The following is a 17,035-nucleotide window of genomic DNA, read 5'->3' on the forward strand; positions in this document are numbered from 1 at the left end:
AGACTTATTGGTATTTTGTTAGGAAAAAAGTATTACTCTACATTTAAAAGAAACATGAAACATGATAACAAATATTCATTGTTTATCATTCTTCATAAAGATATTTAGAAACATCTGAGACTAACAAAACTTGAAAATACATCGTTAATTATAGCATGAAAAAATGCATAAAACCTCTACCCAAGAGAATTGGAAAATTTTTATCCAAATCATTCACTCATAAATAAATATTTACTAGTAATTTTTTGTGTGATTTATTCAAGATTTTATAAGAAGTATTAAACTAAAACATTAATCATCAAAATTCTAGAAAATCTTTTAGCTCTATGGTTGGCTTGGCAATATTAAAGGAAAAAAAACTAACAAATGCAGAATAAATTACTTCACTTTGTTTCTTAGAGACACAATATTTTAAAAAATTTTTTAAATGCTTATTCATTTTTTTAAAAAGAGAGACAGAGCACAAGAGGGTAGAGGCAGAGAGAGAGGAAGAAACAGAATCTGAAGCAGGCTCCAGGCTCTGAGTTGTCAGCACAGAGCCCAACACAGGGCTTAAACCCAGGAACTGTGAGATCATGACCTGAGTCAAATTCAGACACTTAACTGACTGAGCCACCCAGGTGCCCCAATAATACAATATTTCTGAGAAAGAGTATACTTTAAAGCACTTTTTACTTATATAGGAAAATAGTGCATACATATATATGGCCATATGATTCATAAAATGTTATATGTGTAATAATACATACAGAATTAAAAAGAGAAAACTAGAAGTGGCTAATAAAAATTTAAATGATTAGGCCCTGCTAAGTCCAAACATGAAAATTCCTAATTAGAGGATTATGCAGTTTTAATTTCTAAAAGCTACAAGTCTTTTTTTTTCAGGAAATAGAAATTATTTTTTTGTTTTTTTGTTTTTTATAGTTCATTTTTTTTCATTTACATCCAAGTGTTAGCACATAGTGCAACACTGATTTCATATTCCTTAATGCCCCTTAAGCATTTAACCCATTCCCCCTCCCATAACTCCTCCAACAACCCTCTGTTTGTCCTCTATATTTAAGAGTCTCTTATGTTTTGTCCCCCCCCCCACCTGTTTTAAGCTATAAGTAATTCTTATAAGCAAAATGCATTATAACTTTTAGTAAAGANGCACTTTGCTCTAAGGATATTATTAGTATTCCCAGATTCCCAAGATTCACAGTGATTTTTATTCCAAATACATTTTATTCCTGGACCAGCATTTTTACAAAGTTCTTCATCTCTGAAAGCCTTGCAATTTGGAGGCTTGTAAACAAGGATATCATTAAGGAGTACACTAGAAAATCCTCCAAATATATACATGGACCTATAAAAAAAATAGAATCTTAAACAATATTTTAAAAACTCTAATGAATTAGTTTCAGAAATAAATTTAAATATACATTTTGCATTATGTCAAGGAAGAAATTTTTTTTGAAACAAATAGAAAGTAGCTGTACATGGATAAGATACATTTTAGAACTGCTATCTAGAATTATAATTTTTGAATACTGACAATGAATTTAGATATTAGATACAAAGTCTTTCTTACAGTGTTTTACTATCCTCTTATAAAATAGAAAAGACCAAGAGCAAACTAAAAATATGTTCAAAATTTTAATTTGGAAAGGAAAATTCATATAAGTATGAAATTAATTCAACTACCAGTGCCAAAGAAGTTTAACATGGCTTCAAAAGAGCATAATTTTTATTTCTAACAATATTATTAACATAATAAATGGGAAAAGATCAGAAGATGCTTCAATAATATCTTTTATTATTTAAAAAGAGGAAGATAAAAGTCAATCAAACACAATATTTCAACAAAGGCTGGGATTTTATGTGTAAACTCTGAATTTCATGTTAGTATTTTGAAAGCTAACTGACACCAATAACAGAGTTTCATTGCGGTTAATGTCTACCTGCTTTTAGTATCATATTGAAGAAGTTTTACAAAATTAGAATACGGTGGTAATAAAATGAACTTCTAAGAATGTCATTATAAATTACAAATTTTAAGCTAATGAATGAGCTGGCATAGTTTCCTGCCACATTACCAAATTTTGCTTTAGAAATAGAAAAAATAATACTAACTGAAAGGAAGAAGGTAACTTAATGCTCATCCCATCCAAAATCCCAAGGGATACAAAGATAGTAAAGCCCAGAGAGGTTAAGGAACTTGCCAAAAAATCACACATTTAGTGACAGAACTAAAATGAGAATCTAATTCCCCCTTTCCTTACTCTCCTTGATAGAAATATGGGGCTAGCCTTTCTATCATTTTAGTTCGATCTTTTTTTTTTAAAGAAGTCATTCATTGTCTGAATTCTACTAAAAGGAAAGAAGGCAGGCTGAATTTTTAAAAAGGACCATAAGTTTTATCTCAGCACTCTTTCTTGGTCCCCCTTTCCCTTAAATATGTTTGAACACAAAAGCATAAAGGATATGGTTAACAAACCAAAATGTATTTCATGGTAGGGTAGGGATACCTGATGTCATTAAGTACAAATAATAATTTGTTAAAAGAGTAACAGAATATGTAGATAGTATGACTGAGAAATATATGTCTTTTACCCATTAATGACAACTGCAGAGTGTCCAAATCTGTTGACATCTCTATGAAGATTTGGTTTTGGTAATATTTTCCATTCATCACAAGCTAGAAAAAAAAGAGAATGGCAAAAGAAATAAAACAATAAATTAAGACAATTACTATAAAATAATCATTAGTCAAATTAAAGACACAATAATTAAAATTAGTAAGTCTTTCATTAATTTGCCATGACCTAGAATTTAATATTATTATTCAACTAGCATCATTCCTTCAGTAAAAATAATTTCTACCTAAAGTGCCCACAAATAAATTTAAATGTATGAGAACAACAAATATGAAAGGAAAGAATTAGGTTAACTTTATTTTGGAGGATAATTCCAAAGACACATCTTCATTAAATAAACCAAGGTTCATACAGTAAACTATATGAATTATCAACACTAAACAAAGCTATTAGAAAGTTAAATTACTAAATCAAATTGAACATGCTTCTTATTACAAAATTAAATGGAATATATAATATTCAGTGAAATACCTAAAAACAGAATCCTCAAAATATTTATACACATTATTTATCACACATTAAAATGATGTGATATTTCAAAAGAACAGTGTACATTTTATGTAAAATAAAATAACTTCAGTTGCAAAAAAAGTAGAAAAAAAATTAAAACCTAAATAATTCATGAGCTATATAAAAAATAAGGGAAAAAATGGCTATAAAAAACTGTGTATCATTTCAAATATAACCAAGCCTCAAAACTGACACAGATACTAACATAGCCTTTGAGATGTTAAGTGTTCAGTTTTCAGTGAAATTCTCAGGGCAGTGTTTTAGATTTCATCTTCTTAGACAATCTATCTAAAGGCGGGCATTGATAGTTAATAAAAGTACATATATGTAACAAGCTTTTAAAAGCAAATTTTATTTTTAGGTAGTATAGAAGCCCTTTTGGAACAAGAAAATAATCTAAAATATAGTTAGTTGTAAAAGTTAAAGTTGTAATGAATTGTTTTCCTATTTATGTAATTATGTCTATAACACCAGGAATAAAAGAATAATTTGGTTTTAGTTTAATATTACTACTAATGAGGATCAAAAAAGTTACAAAAACCAAAATCAAAGTTTAGAAAATGAAACTAGAAGACTGAGAGGAATAAAATACATCTTGAATTTTATTTCCCAAAGTCTATTTCAAAGGACATAAATCACAAAAGAGGGTATTCTTTAGTTTGAATAATCTGGCTTTAGTTCACAAAATACATCTGTCTATTATATACTTTCAAAAGCCAAAGTAGACATAGAGAAGTCTAACTATACCTAACCCAGTGTTTTCCCAATATTTTGTCCACAGGAGCACTTTTCATATAATACTTTTCACATTAATGTTCCCACGAGCCATGCTCTCAAAATCACATTTTGGGAAATACTATTAAAGAGGCCTACACATAGGATTAATAGTCTGCCAATTTTACATGTTCATTTAAGAAGGGTGTTTACATGTGTACAGTACTATAAAACTTCCAAAGTGCTTTCATCTACATAATTTAAATTATCTTTATAAGAATCCAGTGAAGTTGATTGAGCAGGTATTTTATGTTGAAAATAAAAAATTAGATGTAGGAAGAGTTAAACAATTTGCTTAAGGCCCAGTTGATTACTGTTTTTCTACAAATATTTGATATTTAAAAGTGTACTAATAGCAAACTCTGAAAGATTACTCCATTTGGAAAGAAAGGGTGACCTGTAAAATGCACAAATTTTGAGAAAGAAAGAGATGGAAATGTTAGAGACAGCTAATAAGTTAGGGCAGGTAGATTTCAATCATTCCACCCAACCTTAACACTCACGTGGTGTACCCCGGACCCTCCCCCGCCACACATACAGAGCAAATGATTTGCAAATTGTGTTATTTGTGTAATTCCAACAACAGAATTAGAAAACTGAATATGCTTCAAAGAAATGAAACAAAAAAGAGTCAGATGAAAGAGGAAAACGACCAGATACTAGTTTGTAACAAAAATCTCCAAAGAAGAATCTTTAGGATCACTTGGAGGCATCTGGAGTATACAAAATAAAGTGATCCAACAATCTGAACTTACCTATGTCCAACAGGAAAGTAGGGGCACCTGGGTGGATCAGTCAGTTAAGTATCTGACTTCAGCTCAGGTCATGATCTCATGGTTTGTGAGTCCAAGCCCCAGGTGGGACTCTGTGATGACAGGCCTGGAGCCTGCTTCTGATCCTGTGCCTCCCTCTCTCTCTGCCCCTCCCATGCTTGCTCGCTCGCTCTCTCTCGCTCTCTCTCAAAAATAAATAGACATTAAAGAAATAAAGAAATAATAAAAGGTAAGTAATTTGGCCTGGCCTAGCATCCAACATAAACCAGGCAGATTACAGAAAGCAGATTTTTTTAAAAAAATTTTTTAACATTCATTTTTGAGAGACAGAGTGTGAATGGGGGAGGGGTAGAGAGAGAGAGAGGGAGACACAGAATCCAAAACAGGCTCCAGGCTCTGAGCTATCAGCACAGAGCCTGATGTGGGACTCGAACTCATGGTCAGAGAGATCATGACCTGAGCCGAACTCGGATGCTTAACCGACTGAGCCACCCAGGTGCCCCAGAAAGCAGATTTTCAAGATGAGAACCATGAAAAATGCTGAGAAAAGCTAAGGAGTTAGAAAAATAAAGAGCTAAGAGAACAAAGACCAGCATTACCCAAAAATTTGGCTTCTTGATGATTTTTCTAAAGATGAAAATTTTTCAGTGCACGGAACAGTGAAAAAAATAGCATTACAAGCACCTATGTCTCACAACCCAGATTTGTCAAACCCAGTACTTTACTAAGTCTACTATAGATTTTTTAAAAAAAATAAATTATTACCAATATGCCTGAGGCTCCCTGTGTACTCCCATCCCAATTCAAATTTCTTTATGTCTTCCTTCTTTGGATGCAATTACTAGTTTGTTTTTGCTTATCAATGTTTCTATATCCATGATATACACAGAGTAATTTTTGTAGGTTGTAAAACTTCATATTAATATAAATGTATATTATACAATAGGATCCTTCTGTAACTTGCTTATTATTTTCTTCAACCCATTAAGTTTTGTTTTTTCTTTTCTTCACCATTTTAACCATTTTTAAATGTGCAGTTCAGGGACATTAAGTACATTCCCATTTTGGAAACATCATAACATCTATCTCAGCAGTTTCTTACTCTGCAAAACTGAAACTCTGTACCTGTAAAAAATAATTCCCCATTAACCTTTCTCCCAGGCCCAGCCAATCACCGTTTTACTTTTTTTGTTTGTAAATTTGACTACTCTAAGTACCTCATGTGAATGGAATCATACAGACTTGGTCCTTTTGTCTTTGGCTTATTTCCCTTACCACATCTTCAAGGTTCAACCACGTTGTACCACGTGTCAGAATTCCTTCCTTCTTCTTACATTTGAATAATATTCCACTGTACGTGTACAGTATATTTTGTTTACCTATTCTTCCATCAGTGGACATCTGGGTTGCTTCTAATTTTGGCTATTGTGAGTAATGTAGCTATGAACTGGGTGTACAAATATGTGATCCTGTACCTGCTTTCAATTCTTTTTTTAAAATTTTTTAACATATATTTATTTTTGAGAGAGAAAGTGCGAGTGGGGGAGGGACAGGGAAAGAGGGAGGCAGAATCCGAAGCAGGCTCCAGGCTCTGAGCTGTCAGCACAGAGCTCAACGCGGGGCTCAAACTTACGAGTAGTGAGATCATTACCTGGGACGAAGTCAGACGCTTAACCAACTGAGCCACCCAGGAGCCCCTCAATTCTTTGGGCTATCTACCCAAAGTGAATTTGCTGGATTATACAGTTAAGCCTTGTTTAACTTATTGAGGAACATCCATACTCTTTTCCATTGCAGCTATACCATTTTACATTCTAACAAGCAGTGTACATACAAGGATCCCAACTTCTCTATATCCTTACTTACACTTGTTACTTTCTAGGTAACAATGATAGCTATCCTAAAGGATGTGAAGTAGTCTCTCAGTGTGGTTTTGATTTGCATTTTTAAAATGATTAGTGCTGTTGAGCATCTTTTCATGTTCTTAGTGGTCATTTATATATCCTCTTTGGAGAAATTATTCAACAACCTATTTAGATTTATGCATATACGTTGCAATATGTTCTCATTTTAACTTTGCTATAGCATTTCATATTATGGTTACACAAAACATATTTATCCTTCTTAAGGTCATTTAAGCTTTTTTTTCCCCAGATTTTTCCCACCACAAGTCACGTTGGTTTTTGCTCATTGTTACCCACATTTTCTTTTGCACATTTTGATAGTTTCTTCAGGTAGATTTCTAAAAGGAAAATTACCAGGAATAAGCAAAGACACAAGTGCATTTTACTAGGTTTTATCAATTTGCTCCTCAAAGTAGTTGCACTGACTCAAGCTCACACCAGCAGTACATGGTGGCTCTTCTTATATCACATTTTCTCCATTGTGTGTTTTTCTCAGGCTTTTAAATATTTACCAGTCAGGTAATGGTTTTATTTATTTATTTTTTTCTAGTTACTGGTGAGATCAAGCATCTTTTCACATTGAGAGGTCATGTGTTTTCACCCTTCTATAAAATCACTGTTCAAATCTTTGCCCATTTTTCTATTTGAGTTTGGATTTGGGTTTTTTTTAAATAAATATTTTATTTTTAAATAATCTCTACACTCAACATGGGCCTCAAACTTATAACCCTAAGACCAAGATGCATGCTCTTCCAACTGAGCCAGCCAGATGCCCAAAGATGTTTGGGGTATTTTTTAGTAATTTTAAGAATTCTTTATTAAATGTTCTAAATATCAATCCTTTATTGATTACATGCATTAATATATACTCTCCTATGCTGTGATTTGCCTTCCCATATAGTTTATGGAGTCTAATTTTATAAAAGTTTATATATGAACTAGGTCAAATTTACCATTTCTTCATGATTTATTCTTTTAATTCTTAACTCAAGATTTTAAAAATAATCTCCAATTTTCTTCTAAAGGATGCACATTTTTTCTTTTACCATTTTCATTTTCAATTGATTCAGAATTTATTTTTGAATATACTCCAGGGATCTAGTTTAATTTTTCCCTAGATTTCCCAGATCTTTCTACATATTATCATATACCAATCTTCCCAGAACCATTATTTTAATTATAACATCTGACCCACTGATTTGTGACTTACTTAGCCTCTGTATTGCTGTGGCATGTTCTTATTTTGCCTGACTTTAACCAAAAATATGAATGTGTAAACCATCTAAGTCAAATAATCCCACAAGGTTTATCACAAACTCTCTCCTGCTCATATCTTCCCAAAGCCTATTCTTGAATCACAGAGGTAAGCACTTTGAATTTTAAATAAAAAAAAACCTAGAAAAAATACATTTTTATACTTATCTTCTTATTCTAAATGGCATACTTAGTTGTTAATTTCAGATATCTTTCTTCTTAAAAAGATGAAGATTTACATTTTTTCTAAAATAGTTGTCAAGTTGGTTTCCATGTAACACCCAGTGCTCATTCCAACAAGTGCCCTCCTTCATGCCCATCACCCCCCTTCCCCTCTCCCCCACCCCCATCAGCCCTCAGTTTGTTCTCAGCATTCAAGAGTCTCTTACGGTTTGCCTCCCTCCCTCTCCCCAACTATTTTTCCCCTTCTTCTGGGAATCAGAGTGATGCTGGCTTCGTAAAATGAGTCCAGAAGTTTTCCTTTGATTTCTATTTTTCAGAATAGCTTGGGAAGAATGGGTATTAATTCTCTTTTAAATGTATGGTAGTATTCCCCAGGGAAGCCATCTGGCCCAAGGCTCTTATTTGTTGGGAGATTTTTGATAACTGATTCGATTTCCTCACTAGTTATGCGTCTGTTCAGGTTTTGTATCTCTTCCCTTGTAAATTTTGGTAGTGCTGCGTGTGTGTTTAGGAATTTGTCCATTTCTTCTAAGTTGTCCAATTGTTGGCATATAATTTTTCATAGTATTTCCTGATAACTGCTTGTATTTCTGAAGAGTTGGTTGTAATAAGTCCATTTTCATTCATGATTTTGTCTATTTGGGTGCTCTCTCTTTTCTTTTTGAGAAGCCTGACTAGAAGTTTGTCAATTGTGTTTATTTTTTCAAAAAACCAATTCTTGGTCCTGTTGATCTGTACATTATACTCCAGGCCTATTTCAAGAAATTAGAAGAAGCACAAGTACAAAATCTAACAGCACACCTAAAGGAACTAGAGGGAGAGCAACAAGAGCACCCCAAACCCAGTAGGAGAAGAGAAATAATAAAAATCAGGGCAGAAATAAACAATATAAAAACCAATAAAACAGTTTAAAAAGATGAAGACTTAACCCTTATTCAGACAAATACAAACATACTTTCCTTCCCTCCATCCTCCTCACATACTTATAATCTTATTTAGACCAATATTTAGTATTTATTATATATTAATCACAGATGAGCCATGTAGCATATTATATTTTATTATTAAATAACCTTTTATTTTCCTGCAATTTTTTTTGCTTAGGTTTCTATATATCTGCTGCTAATTCATTCCCAACTCTTTACTAGATACATATACCTTTTTACAGTATTTTCTAATATACCAAGCTATCTAGCAGCTTCATTTACTTTTTGTAGACATCCTTACTAAAACTCCATCTTTCTTCTCCAATTCAAACGTATCTACAGGCCTGCTGCATCATCCTAATGATTCTTTGCATATTTCCTCTTAATCCTATTTCTTAGATTTTAATTTTTATCCATTTTTCTGCTTATTTAATACATTAATAGGAAACATAACTCTATAGGTTCCAGAGAAAGTGTACACTGGAACTATATTTTTAAGATGTTATAATTCTGAAAGTGGCTTTATTCCATCATAATACTAATATGACTATTTGATTGGGCTGGGTTCTCTAACTTGGAAAGCATTTTCAGATATTGAAGGTATTATTCTACTATCTTCTAGCTTCTGATTTTGCTTTTGTAAGGCCCTATACTATTAAGTCCCATGACTTATTAGGACTATTTCTTTTCTGTGTACATAAGCTTTTAGGGTCTTCTTTCTGTCTCTACTTTTCATGATGGGCTTTGCTGTCAATCTGTTCTGGGGCTTAGTGAAATTTTTCATTCTGAAAATTCATGTACTTCAAGGCTGAATATTTTTCTTGAATTATTCATTTGATAATTTCCTTCTCATCTAAAATTTTCTGTTTTTTATTTTTGCCACCCCTATTAATCAGACAGCAAGTTTTCTGGAATAATCATCTAAATTTTTTACCTTTTATCCTATTCACATTTGTCCTTTGTTCATAATACTTTTGGAGCATACGCTCCATTTTATCTTAAAATCTATTAATTTGTTATACTAATCTTAATTTCAAAAGCCCATTTTTTGTTTTCTGAATGATCTATCCTTCAAATCACATTTTTACTTCATAAATGTAACATCTTGTGTCCATAAAAATTGAAGTTATAATCTTCCAGTATTATACCAATTTCCTTTATTTCTTATTTTTTCCAATTTGAGATTTTCAAATGTCTAAATGATTACTAGCTGCCCTTTCAAATTTAATTTAAGCTAATCGTATAGGTTTTTTTTGTTTCTTGTTCGATTTTTTTTTAATGTTTATTTATTTTTGAGAGAGAGACAGAAAGAGCGCAAGCTGGGAAGGGGCAGAGAGAGGGAGTCACAGAATCTGAAGCAGGTTCCAGGCTCTGTGCTGTCTGCACAGAGCCCAATGTAGGGCTCAAGCTCCCAAACCATGAGATTATGACCTAAACCGAAGTCAGATGCTCATTCAGTTGAGCCACCCATGAGCCCCTGTAGAGATTTTTAATCAAACTTTCTGTTTCATACCCACAAGCATACCCCACCTTCAGAAACACAAGAACTAAAAAAAAAAAAAAAAAAAAAAAAACAGTTAANGCGTATTAGAGATAAAGGACTCCAACTCAACTCCCAAAGAAATGGAGAGTACTGGGAGCTTGTCCAAGACTATGAAATCATGGGATTTAACTGATTAGACCACATATTTACTGATCAAATCACATAAACAGATAAGGTTCAAAACTCTAAAGTATCTGGCTTTTATATTTATTCACTGAGTTTCTTCTTATTAAGGTAAGACTTGCCTGCACTTTTAAAAACTAAACATCTCAATTTAGTGACCATGCTAAATATCAGGGAGTTATCTTCTGAATGTTATATAAACCATATTTTTCTCATAATAGTGTATCTTGAAAAACAGAACCAAAAGTAAAAGATTAATTAACTTGAGTGTTTGTATCTAAAGAAAGGAAGACTAAGAATTCATCAACTGCTCTTAACTAAGAATAGAAAAATTATGTGAAATTTGGGTTAACAGATTTAGGTAAGACTGAGAAAAAAGGACCCTGACTATTTTCAGTGATTCAACTTAGATGTAATGAAGATCCAATAACACAACATTATGGATACAAAACTGAGTAAGAACTGAATTCCTGCCCTCAAAGAATAACAAGAGGTCATAAAAAGTATTAAGAGACAGATATAAAGAGTCCTATGGGAGCTCCCTCCAAAAAAAGAAAAGCACATAGTTGCTTCTAATAGTTAACTGTTTTTAAAAATTACTATGATAGGGGCACCTAGGTGATTCATTCAGTTAAGCATCCAACTTCGGCTGCAGTCACGATCTCGCAGTTTGTGGGTTTGAGCCCCACGTTGGGCTCTGTGAGGACAGCTAGGTCAGAGCCCGGAGCCTGCTTCAGATTCTGTGTGTCTCTCTCTCTCTGCCCCTCCCTTCCTCATACTCTCTCTCTGTCTCAAAAATAAGTAAACATTAAAAAAATTTTTAATTACTATGATAACAGTATATAAAATTCACTAAAGAATACATAAAACCTTTATAGTCTTTTTAAATGTGTAAAATTTCATACAATAAATGGTCATAACCTCTTACCTAATAAAAGTAATATGCTAACTGCTTATCAGTTCTATGTAATATTTAATTCTGAAAACAATTCTGAGGAGTAAATATTTTTGTCACCATGTCATAGGTAAAGAAACAGTGGTTTGGTAACTTCCTTAAAGTCATTAAGTGGCAAAATCAGTATTCAAAACCGGATCTTCTGGTTTATACAGCCTCACTACATCATCAAATAATCCTTTTTAATATAAACATTACTTTCGTGAATGTAAAAAAATAACAGTTTTAAAGTACACAAGTTTCTGCAGATGACAAACAATACAGTACAGTATTAATACTTTAACTATACATGAGAATAATTAAATTCACACCAATAATAAAATGCTCTACTTGTAAGTAGAATTGTGTAGCCTTTTACTTATGTGGTGGTAGGAAGTGAAAGCTTTATTACTCTCTGCAAGACATCACTTTCAATTATACTAAAAGTTTAAAAAGAATTACAATGTGTTACGTATGTTGGTGTAATTTAACAAATATTCCAGTTATCTTCCTTCAGGCCCATTATAAAATTAAACTCCCACACTTTCTAGAAGTTGGATGTGATACTATGACCTGTCTTAGCCAACAAAATGCAAGCTAAAATGACACTTTTATTTCTGGATGGAATCACTGAATTACCAAAGAAAGAATGCAATTTCATTTTAGGTCCCTAAGTGATGACAATAAGCTAGTCTCTCCTGCCAACCAACATTAGCCATGTATCATGAATGAAAAATTAACTTTCATTGGTCTTAATCTTCTGGAAGTTGGAACTCTATGGTGGACATGGATATGAACTACCTGAATCATCATTCAAGGAACTGCTGTCTGTGCGGCTGGGACTGCTGTCAGTGAACAGTCCCAGCTGCAAGCTACTTCAGCAACTGCCTCAGTTATCTTTAGGCCACTTCACTCAGGACCACATCTATTCAAGGATGACCAATATGCAATTGATGATCAACGTGGGGTTTTAAAAGGTCCTGTCACTTGATCCCAACATACGGCAACTATGACCAACAATTTTACTTCCAGAGGTCCTTGTGTGGTTGACTAAGGTTATCTCTCCAGCATCAAAACTCAACTTTAACCTTTGTCAAATCCTGCTTTCTCCCCCTACCTCTTCCAAAGGCATTGATCTTAAGGGTTCTCTCAATGAACACCATGAATACTAAACTCTATCTCAGAGGCTGCTTCTTGAAGAACACAAACTATGATAGTCGGCACCTGGAGTGATATAAGAAAGGCAGGAGTTTATGAGCTAAATCACATACTACTAGGCTAACAATTAAAAACCCATCATTGGCAACAGGTGTAACACAAAAAGCCACTGGCACAAGATGGCCATAACATAATTTACCACACTAGTGGTAAATTTGGAAGGTATGCCAAACAAAGGGAATACTTTAGCAAGTGTGAAGATTTAATGTTTGAAAACAGTAACTACTAATACACTAAAATAGCATGTCTACTCCTTGGCCCTGTTGAGCTCTAGAAAAAGATCACAAAAGGCTAGGAAAGCCAGAGGGCCTCCTTAGTACCATATACCATTTATAGAGGCTGCCAAATATAGAAATTCTGCAAATTAAAGAAAATTTTCTATTTCAAATCAAGGCCCTGCTAGGAAAAGTATAAGACCCTGGCACATCAGATGGAGACATCTCAATTGACATTCTTGAGAATCTACCCAATTTCTGAATTCCCAAATTTTCCTGAATACCTGAGACTGCAAATGTGGCCCACTCTACCCTACATTAATAGATAATACTTAGCCTTGCTTGAACACAATGCAGGCTTCTCTCCAGCAAGACTTGTGGCCCAACTCAGAATCTGTTCACACCTTCCCTATTGGTCACTGAGCCAGTAACTTTGGCTTAGCATAATTCAGCCAGGTATATGCTGTGATTGCTAATGAAAGAAAAGAACTATGCCCCCAAAGTACCTGTAAGACCTAAACAGCAAACATTAGCAGAAGTTGGGGAAGTACACATACTACTAGATAATAAATGGATATTGATCATAGAGGCCAGAACCTTATACTGGATTAGGGAGAGTTTACTGATTTAAAAGCACTCTCCCAAGATGCAGTATTTATGACTTAACAAGGACCCCAGGAGATGGTGTGAGCTCACTATTAAAATAACCCTTGAAAAGGCAACCTACAGAATTATCCTATATCTAATCATATATTTTATCATATATCTGATAAAGGGTTGACATACAAAAATATACAAAGAATTAACAGAACTCAATAGCAAAAAAAAATCTGATTAAAAAATGGACAGACTGAAGAGATATTTTTTAAAGAAGACATCCAAATGGCCAACAAGTATGTGAAAAGGTGTTCAATATCACTGATTATTGGGGAAAAGTAAATCAGAACCACAATAAGCTATCACCTCACACATGTTAGAATGGCCATCATCAAAAAGACAAGAGATATCTAATGTTGATAAGAACATGAAGTAAATGCATTGTTGGGTGGGGATGTAAATTTGTGCAGTCACTATTCCTCAAAAAGGAAGGTTCCTCAACATATTAAAAATAAAACTACCAGATGATCCAGCAATCCACTTCTGAGTACTTATCCAAAGAAAATGAAAACAGGTTCTCAAAGAGATATCTGCTCTCCCATGTTCATTACAGCATTATTCACAGTAGCCAAAGTATGGAAACAATAGAAGTGTTCATCAATGAATGAATGGATAAAGAAGATGTGACATATCTACATATGTATGCATATATATATATGTATATGTATATGTGTGTGGGTGTATACACATACAAAATGTGTATTCCATACAAAATAGAATACTCTTCTGCCATAAAGAAAGAAATCCGGCCCTGGAATTGTGCTAAATGAAATAAGTCCGTTAAAGAAAGACAAATACTACATGGTATTTGTCTTTTTTGTGTGAAACAAATAAAAAAAAAGTCAAGCTCATAAAAACAGTTAAAAAGTGTTTGTCAGGGACTGGGGGATAGGGAAAATAACAAGAGGTTGGTAATAGATACAAACTTTCAGTTATAAAATGAACCAAGTATGAGGATTTGATATATATCATGGTTACTACAGGTGATAAATCAGTATTATATAACTGAAATTTGCTGAGAGAATAGAACTTACTCTAGAAAGTATGCCAATTTAAAAAAAGAAAAGAAAAATCTCTAAGCTTATGGATACACTAATTAAACTACATAGAAGGAATCCTTTCACATCATATATCTATACCAAATCATTACAATGTATAAATTGTATGTCTTACAATTTTATTTGCCAATTATACATCAAGAAAGCTAAAAAAGAAAAGAAAGGCTCCTAGAAACATGAAAAAATACAGTCCTTGCTAAGTAAGATTTGCCATAGAAAGAGTAAAGGCAAGGGATAAGAAGTCTGGAAATGTGGGCATTCTGGAGTGGATATACTAAGTCATGCCAGAAAACCTACCAGGTCATTATATCCATGAAAAGAACCAGAGGGTATGCCATTTGCCAAAGCCATGAAGAATGAAATGGAGAAAGGGACCCTAGAATCAATAAGAATGTGCTGGCTCTCCTTCACAGTCCAAAGCTGATGGTAGGAGAAACCACAACAGAAATGAACTCACTGATGAAGACCGTAGGACAACTCAGCCCAACTGGTGAAACCTAACCATCAAAATCCAATCCAAGTAGAGGGCAATATTTATAGTAAGCAGTAAGGTTAGAGTGTCAGTCAAGACTAACTTATCGAAAATTATGAAGATGTTTAATAGAGCACAGTATCCCTAGACACAAAATAGGCAGCCAACAAGGACACAAGTACGTAACTTACAACATGAGAAGAAATCAAGGATGGATGATTAGGAGGCTGATGGTAGATGCTGCAATAAAATGTCACAAATTGCTAAGTTTCTGAAGTTGAACTATTTTTGAAGTCCAGATTTAGTATATTTAAAATCCTGGTACCTAAGAGGAAAGACCCTGTAATACCACAGCAAGTGTACATGGTAATAATTTCCCTATTTCTTCATCAAAGGTACCCATGGTCATTTCTTTGGGTAACTCTAACCTAGGGGAAAAGGCAACACAAACATTTCAAGTACTGTTAGACACAGGTTTCAGTTAGCACTGACAGCCATAGATATAAAGTGTCATCAGGGCCTCTCTTTATCATAGAGATATATGGTAATGAGATAATTAATGACATCCTGGCCAAGGTCCTGTTCAAAATAAGTCACTACATCTGCAGATCTATGCAGTGGCCATGTCCTGGATGTTTCTGGCAAATGGCACAACACTGACATTGAGTCCTTGGCTATCACAGTGGAAAAGATCCTGAAACAACTACCCCCTGGATAATATAATAAATCTTAAACTAATGTTACATTCCAGACGGTGTGGGTGGCAGGAATCAGTATTACCGTAAAGAATCTAAAGAATACGGGGATAATGGACCCCATCAAATCTCCATTCAAATCACCAGTCTGGGCCTGGCAAACTAAACAAAGCCTGGAAGATGACAAGAGCCTACTAGCAAGTAGTAACCCAAATCACAGGCACTATGCAAAATGTGTCTCTTTGTTAGAGCAGATTAACATGGCCATTTTAAGCAAATGTGTTCTTTGCTAACACTATCAAAAAAGAGGATCAAAAACAGTTTGCCTTTATATGGAATGGAAAATAGTATACATTCACAATTTTGCCTTAGGACCACAGTAACTCTCCCTCCTTCTGTCATAACACAGTCAGAATACATTTGGTCCTACTGGACATCTTGCAGAACATTACATTGTTCCACTATCTTAATGACATCATTCTAACTGTGCCAGATGAGGAATAATGGCTAATGGAACGGGGGTCTTGTTAAGACATATATACTTCAAGGGGTGGAAGATAAAACATACAAAGATGGAGATTTCATATTAGTAAAATATTTAGGGACCAGTGGTCAAAAATATTCTAAGACAGCTCATCTGAACTAAAAGACTAATTACTACATTTTGCAACTCCCAAGAAAAGCAGAAAGTAAACCATCGTAAGTGTCCTTGGATTCTGAAGGTAGCATATTTTAGTCCTGGAAATACTGCTCCAACCCACATACTGAATAACATGAAAGGCAGCCAGCTGTGAGTACGTGCCAAGGTAAGGAAGAGCTCTGCTATAGGTTCAGCCACACTTGTACGCAGCCCTGAAGTTAGCGTTGCCTGACCCAGTACACTTATGGCTATTGGTGGTGGCAGTGTTGGAAAAAAGTAGCACATGAAAATACAGAAAGTTCCAGTGAACAAATCCCAATGCAGACCNCGACCCAGTACACTTATGGCTATTGGTGGTGGCAGTGTTGGAAAAAGTAGCACATGAAAATACAGAAAGTTCCAGTGAACAAATCCCAATGCAGACCCCATACACATGTCAAAGGCCATGCCATTCATGGTGAAAAAGTTCATACTCATTTCTGCCACATTATTGGGCCCTGGTAGAGATGGAGTCCCT

At 34.0% G+C, this 17,035-nt stretch overlaps 1 protein-coding gene across 1 annotated transcript in view; it reads right to left on the minus strand.

The window, feature by feature from the left end:
* Nucleotides 1–17,035, minus strand: part of ATRNL1 (attractin like 1) — a 767,076-nt gene that overhangs the window by 608,803 nt on the left and 141,238 nt on the right. The window contains exons 11-12 of the mRNA XM_077779526.1: nt 2,596–2,680; nt 1,140–1,348 (exon numbers count right to left, since the gene is read on the minus strand). Coding sequence (XP_077635652.1) covers nt 1,140–1,348; nt 2,596–2,680 — 294 coding nt within the window. The remainder of the gene's footprint in view (nt 1–1,139; nt 1,349–2,595; nt 2,681–17,035) is intronic.

Source organism: Crocuta crocuta, unplaced genomic scaffold, assembly GCF_008692635.1.
Source record: "Crocuta crocuta isolate KB4526 unplaced genomic scaffold, BGI_CrCroc_1.0 scaffold138, whole genome shotgun sequence".
Classification (NCBI taxonomy): Eukaryota; Metazoa; Chordata; class Mammalia; order Carnivora; family Hyaenidae; genus Crocuta; species Crocuta crocuta.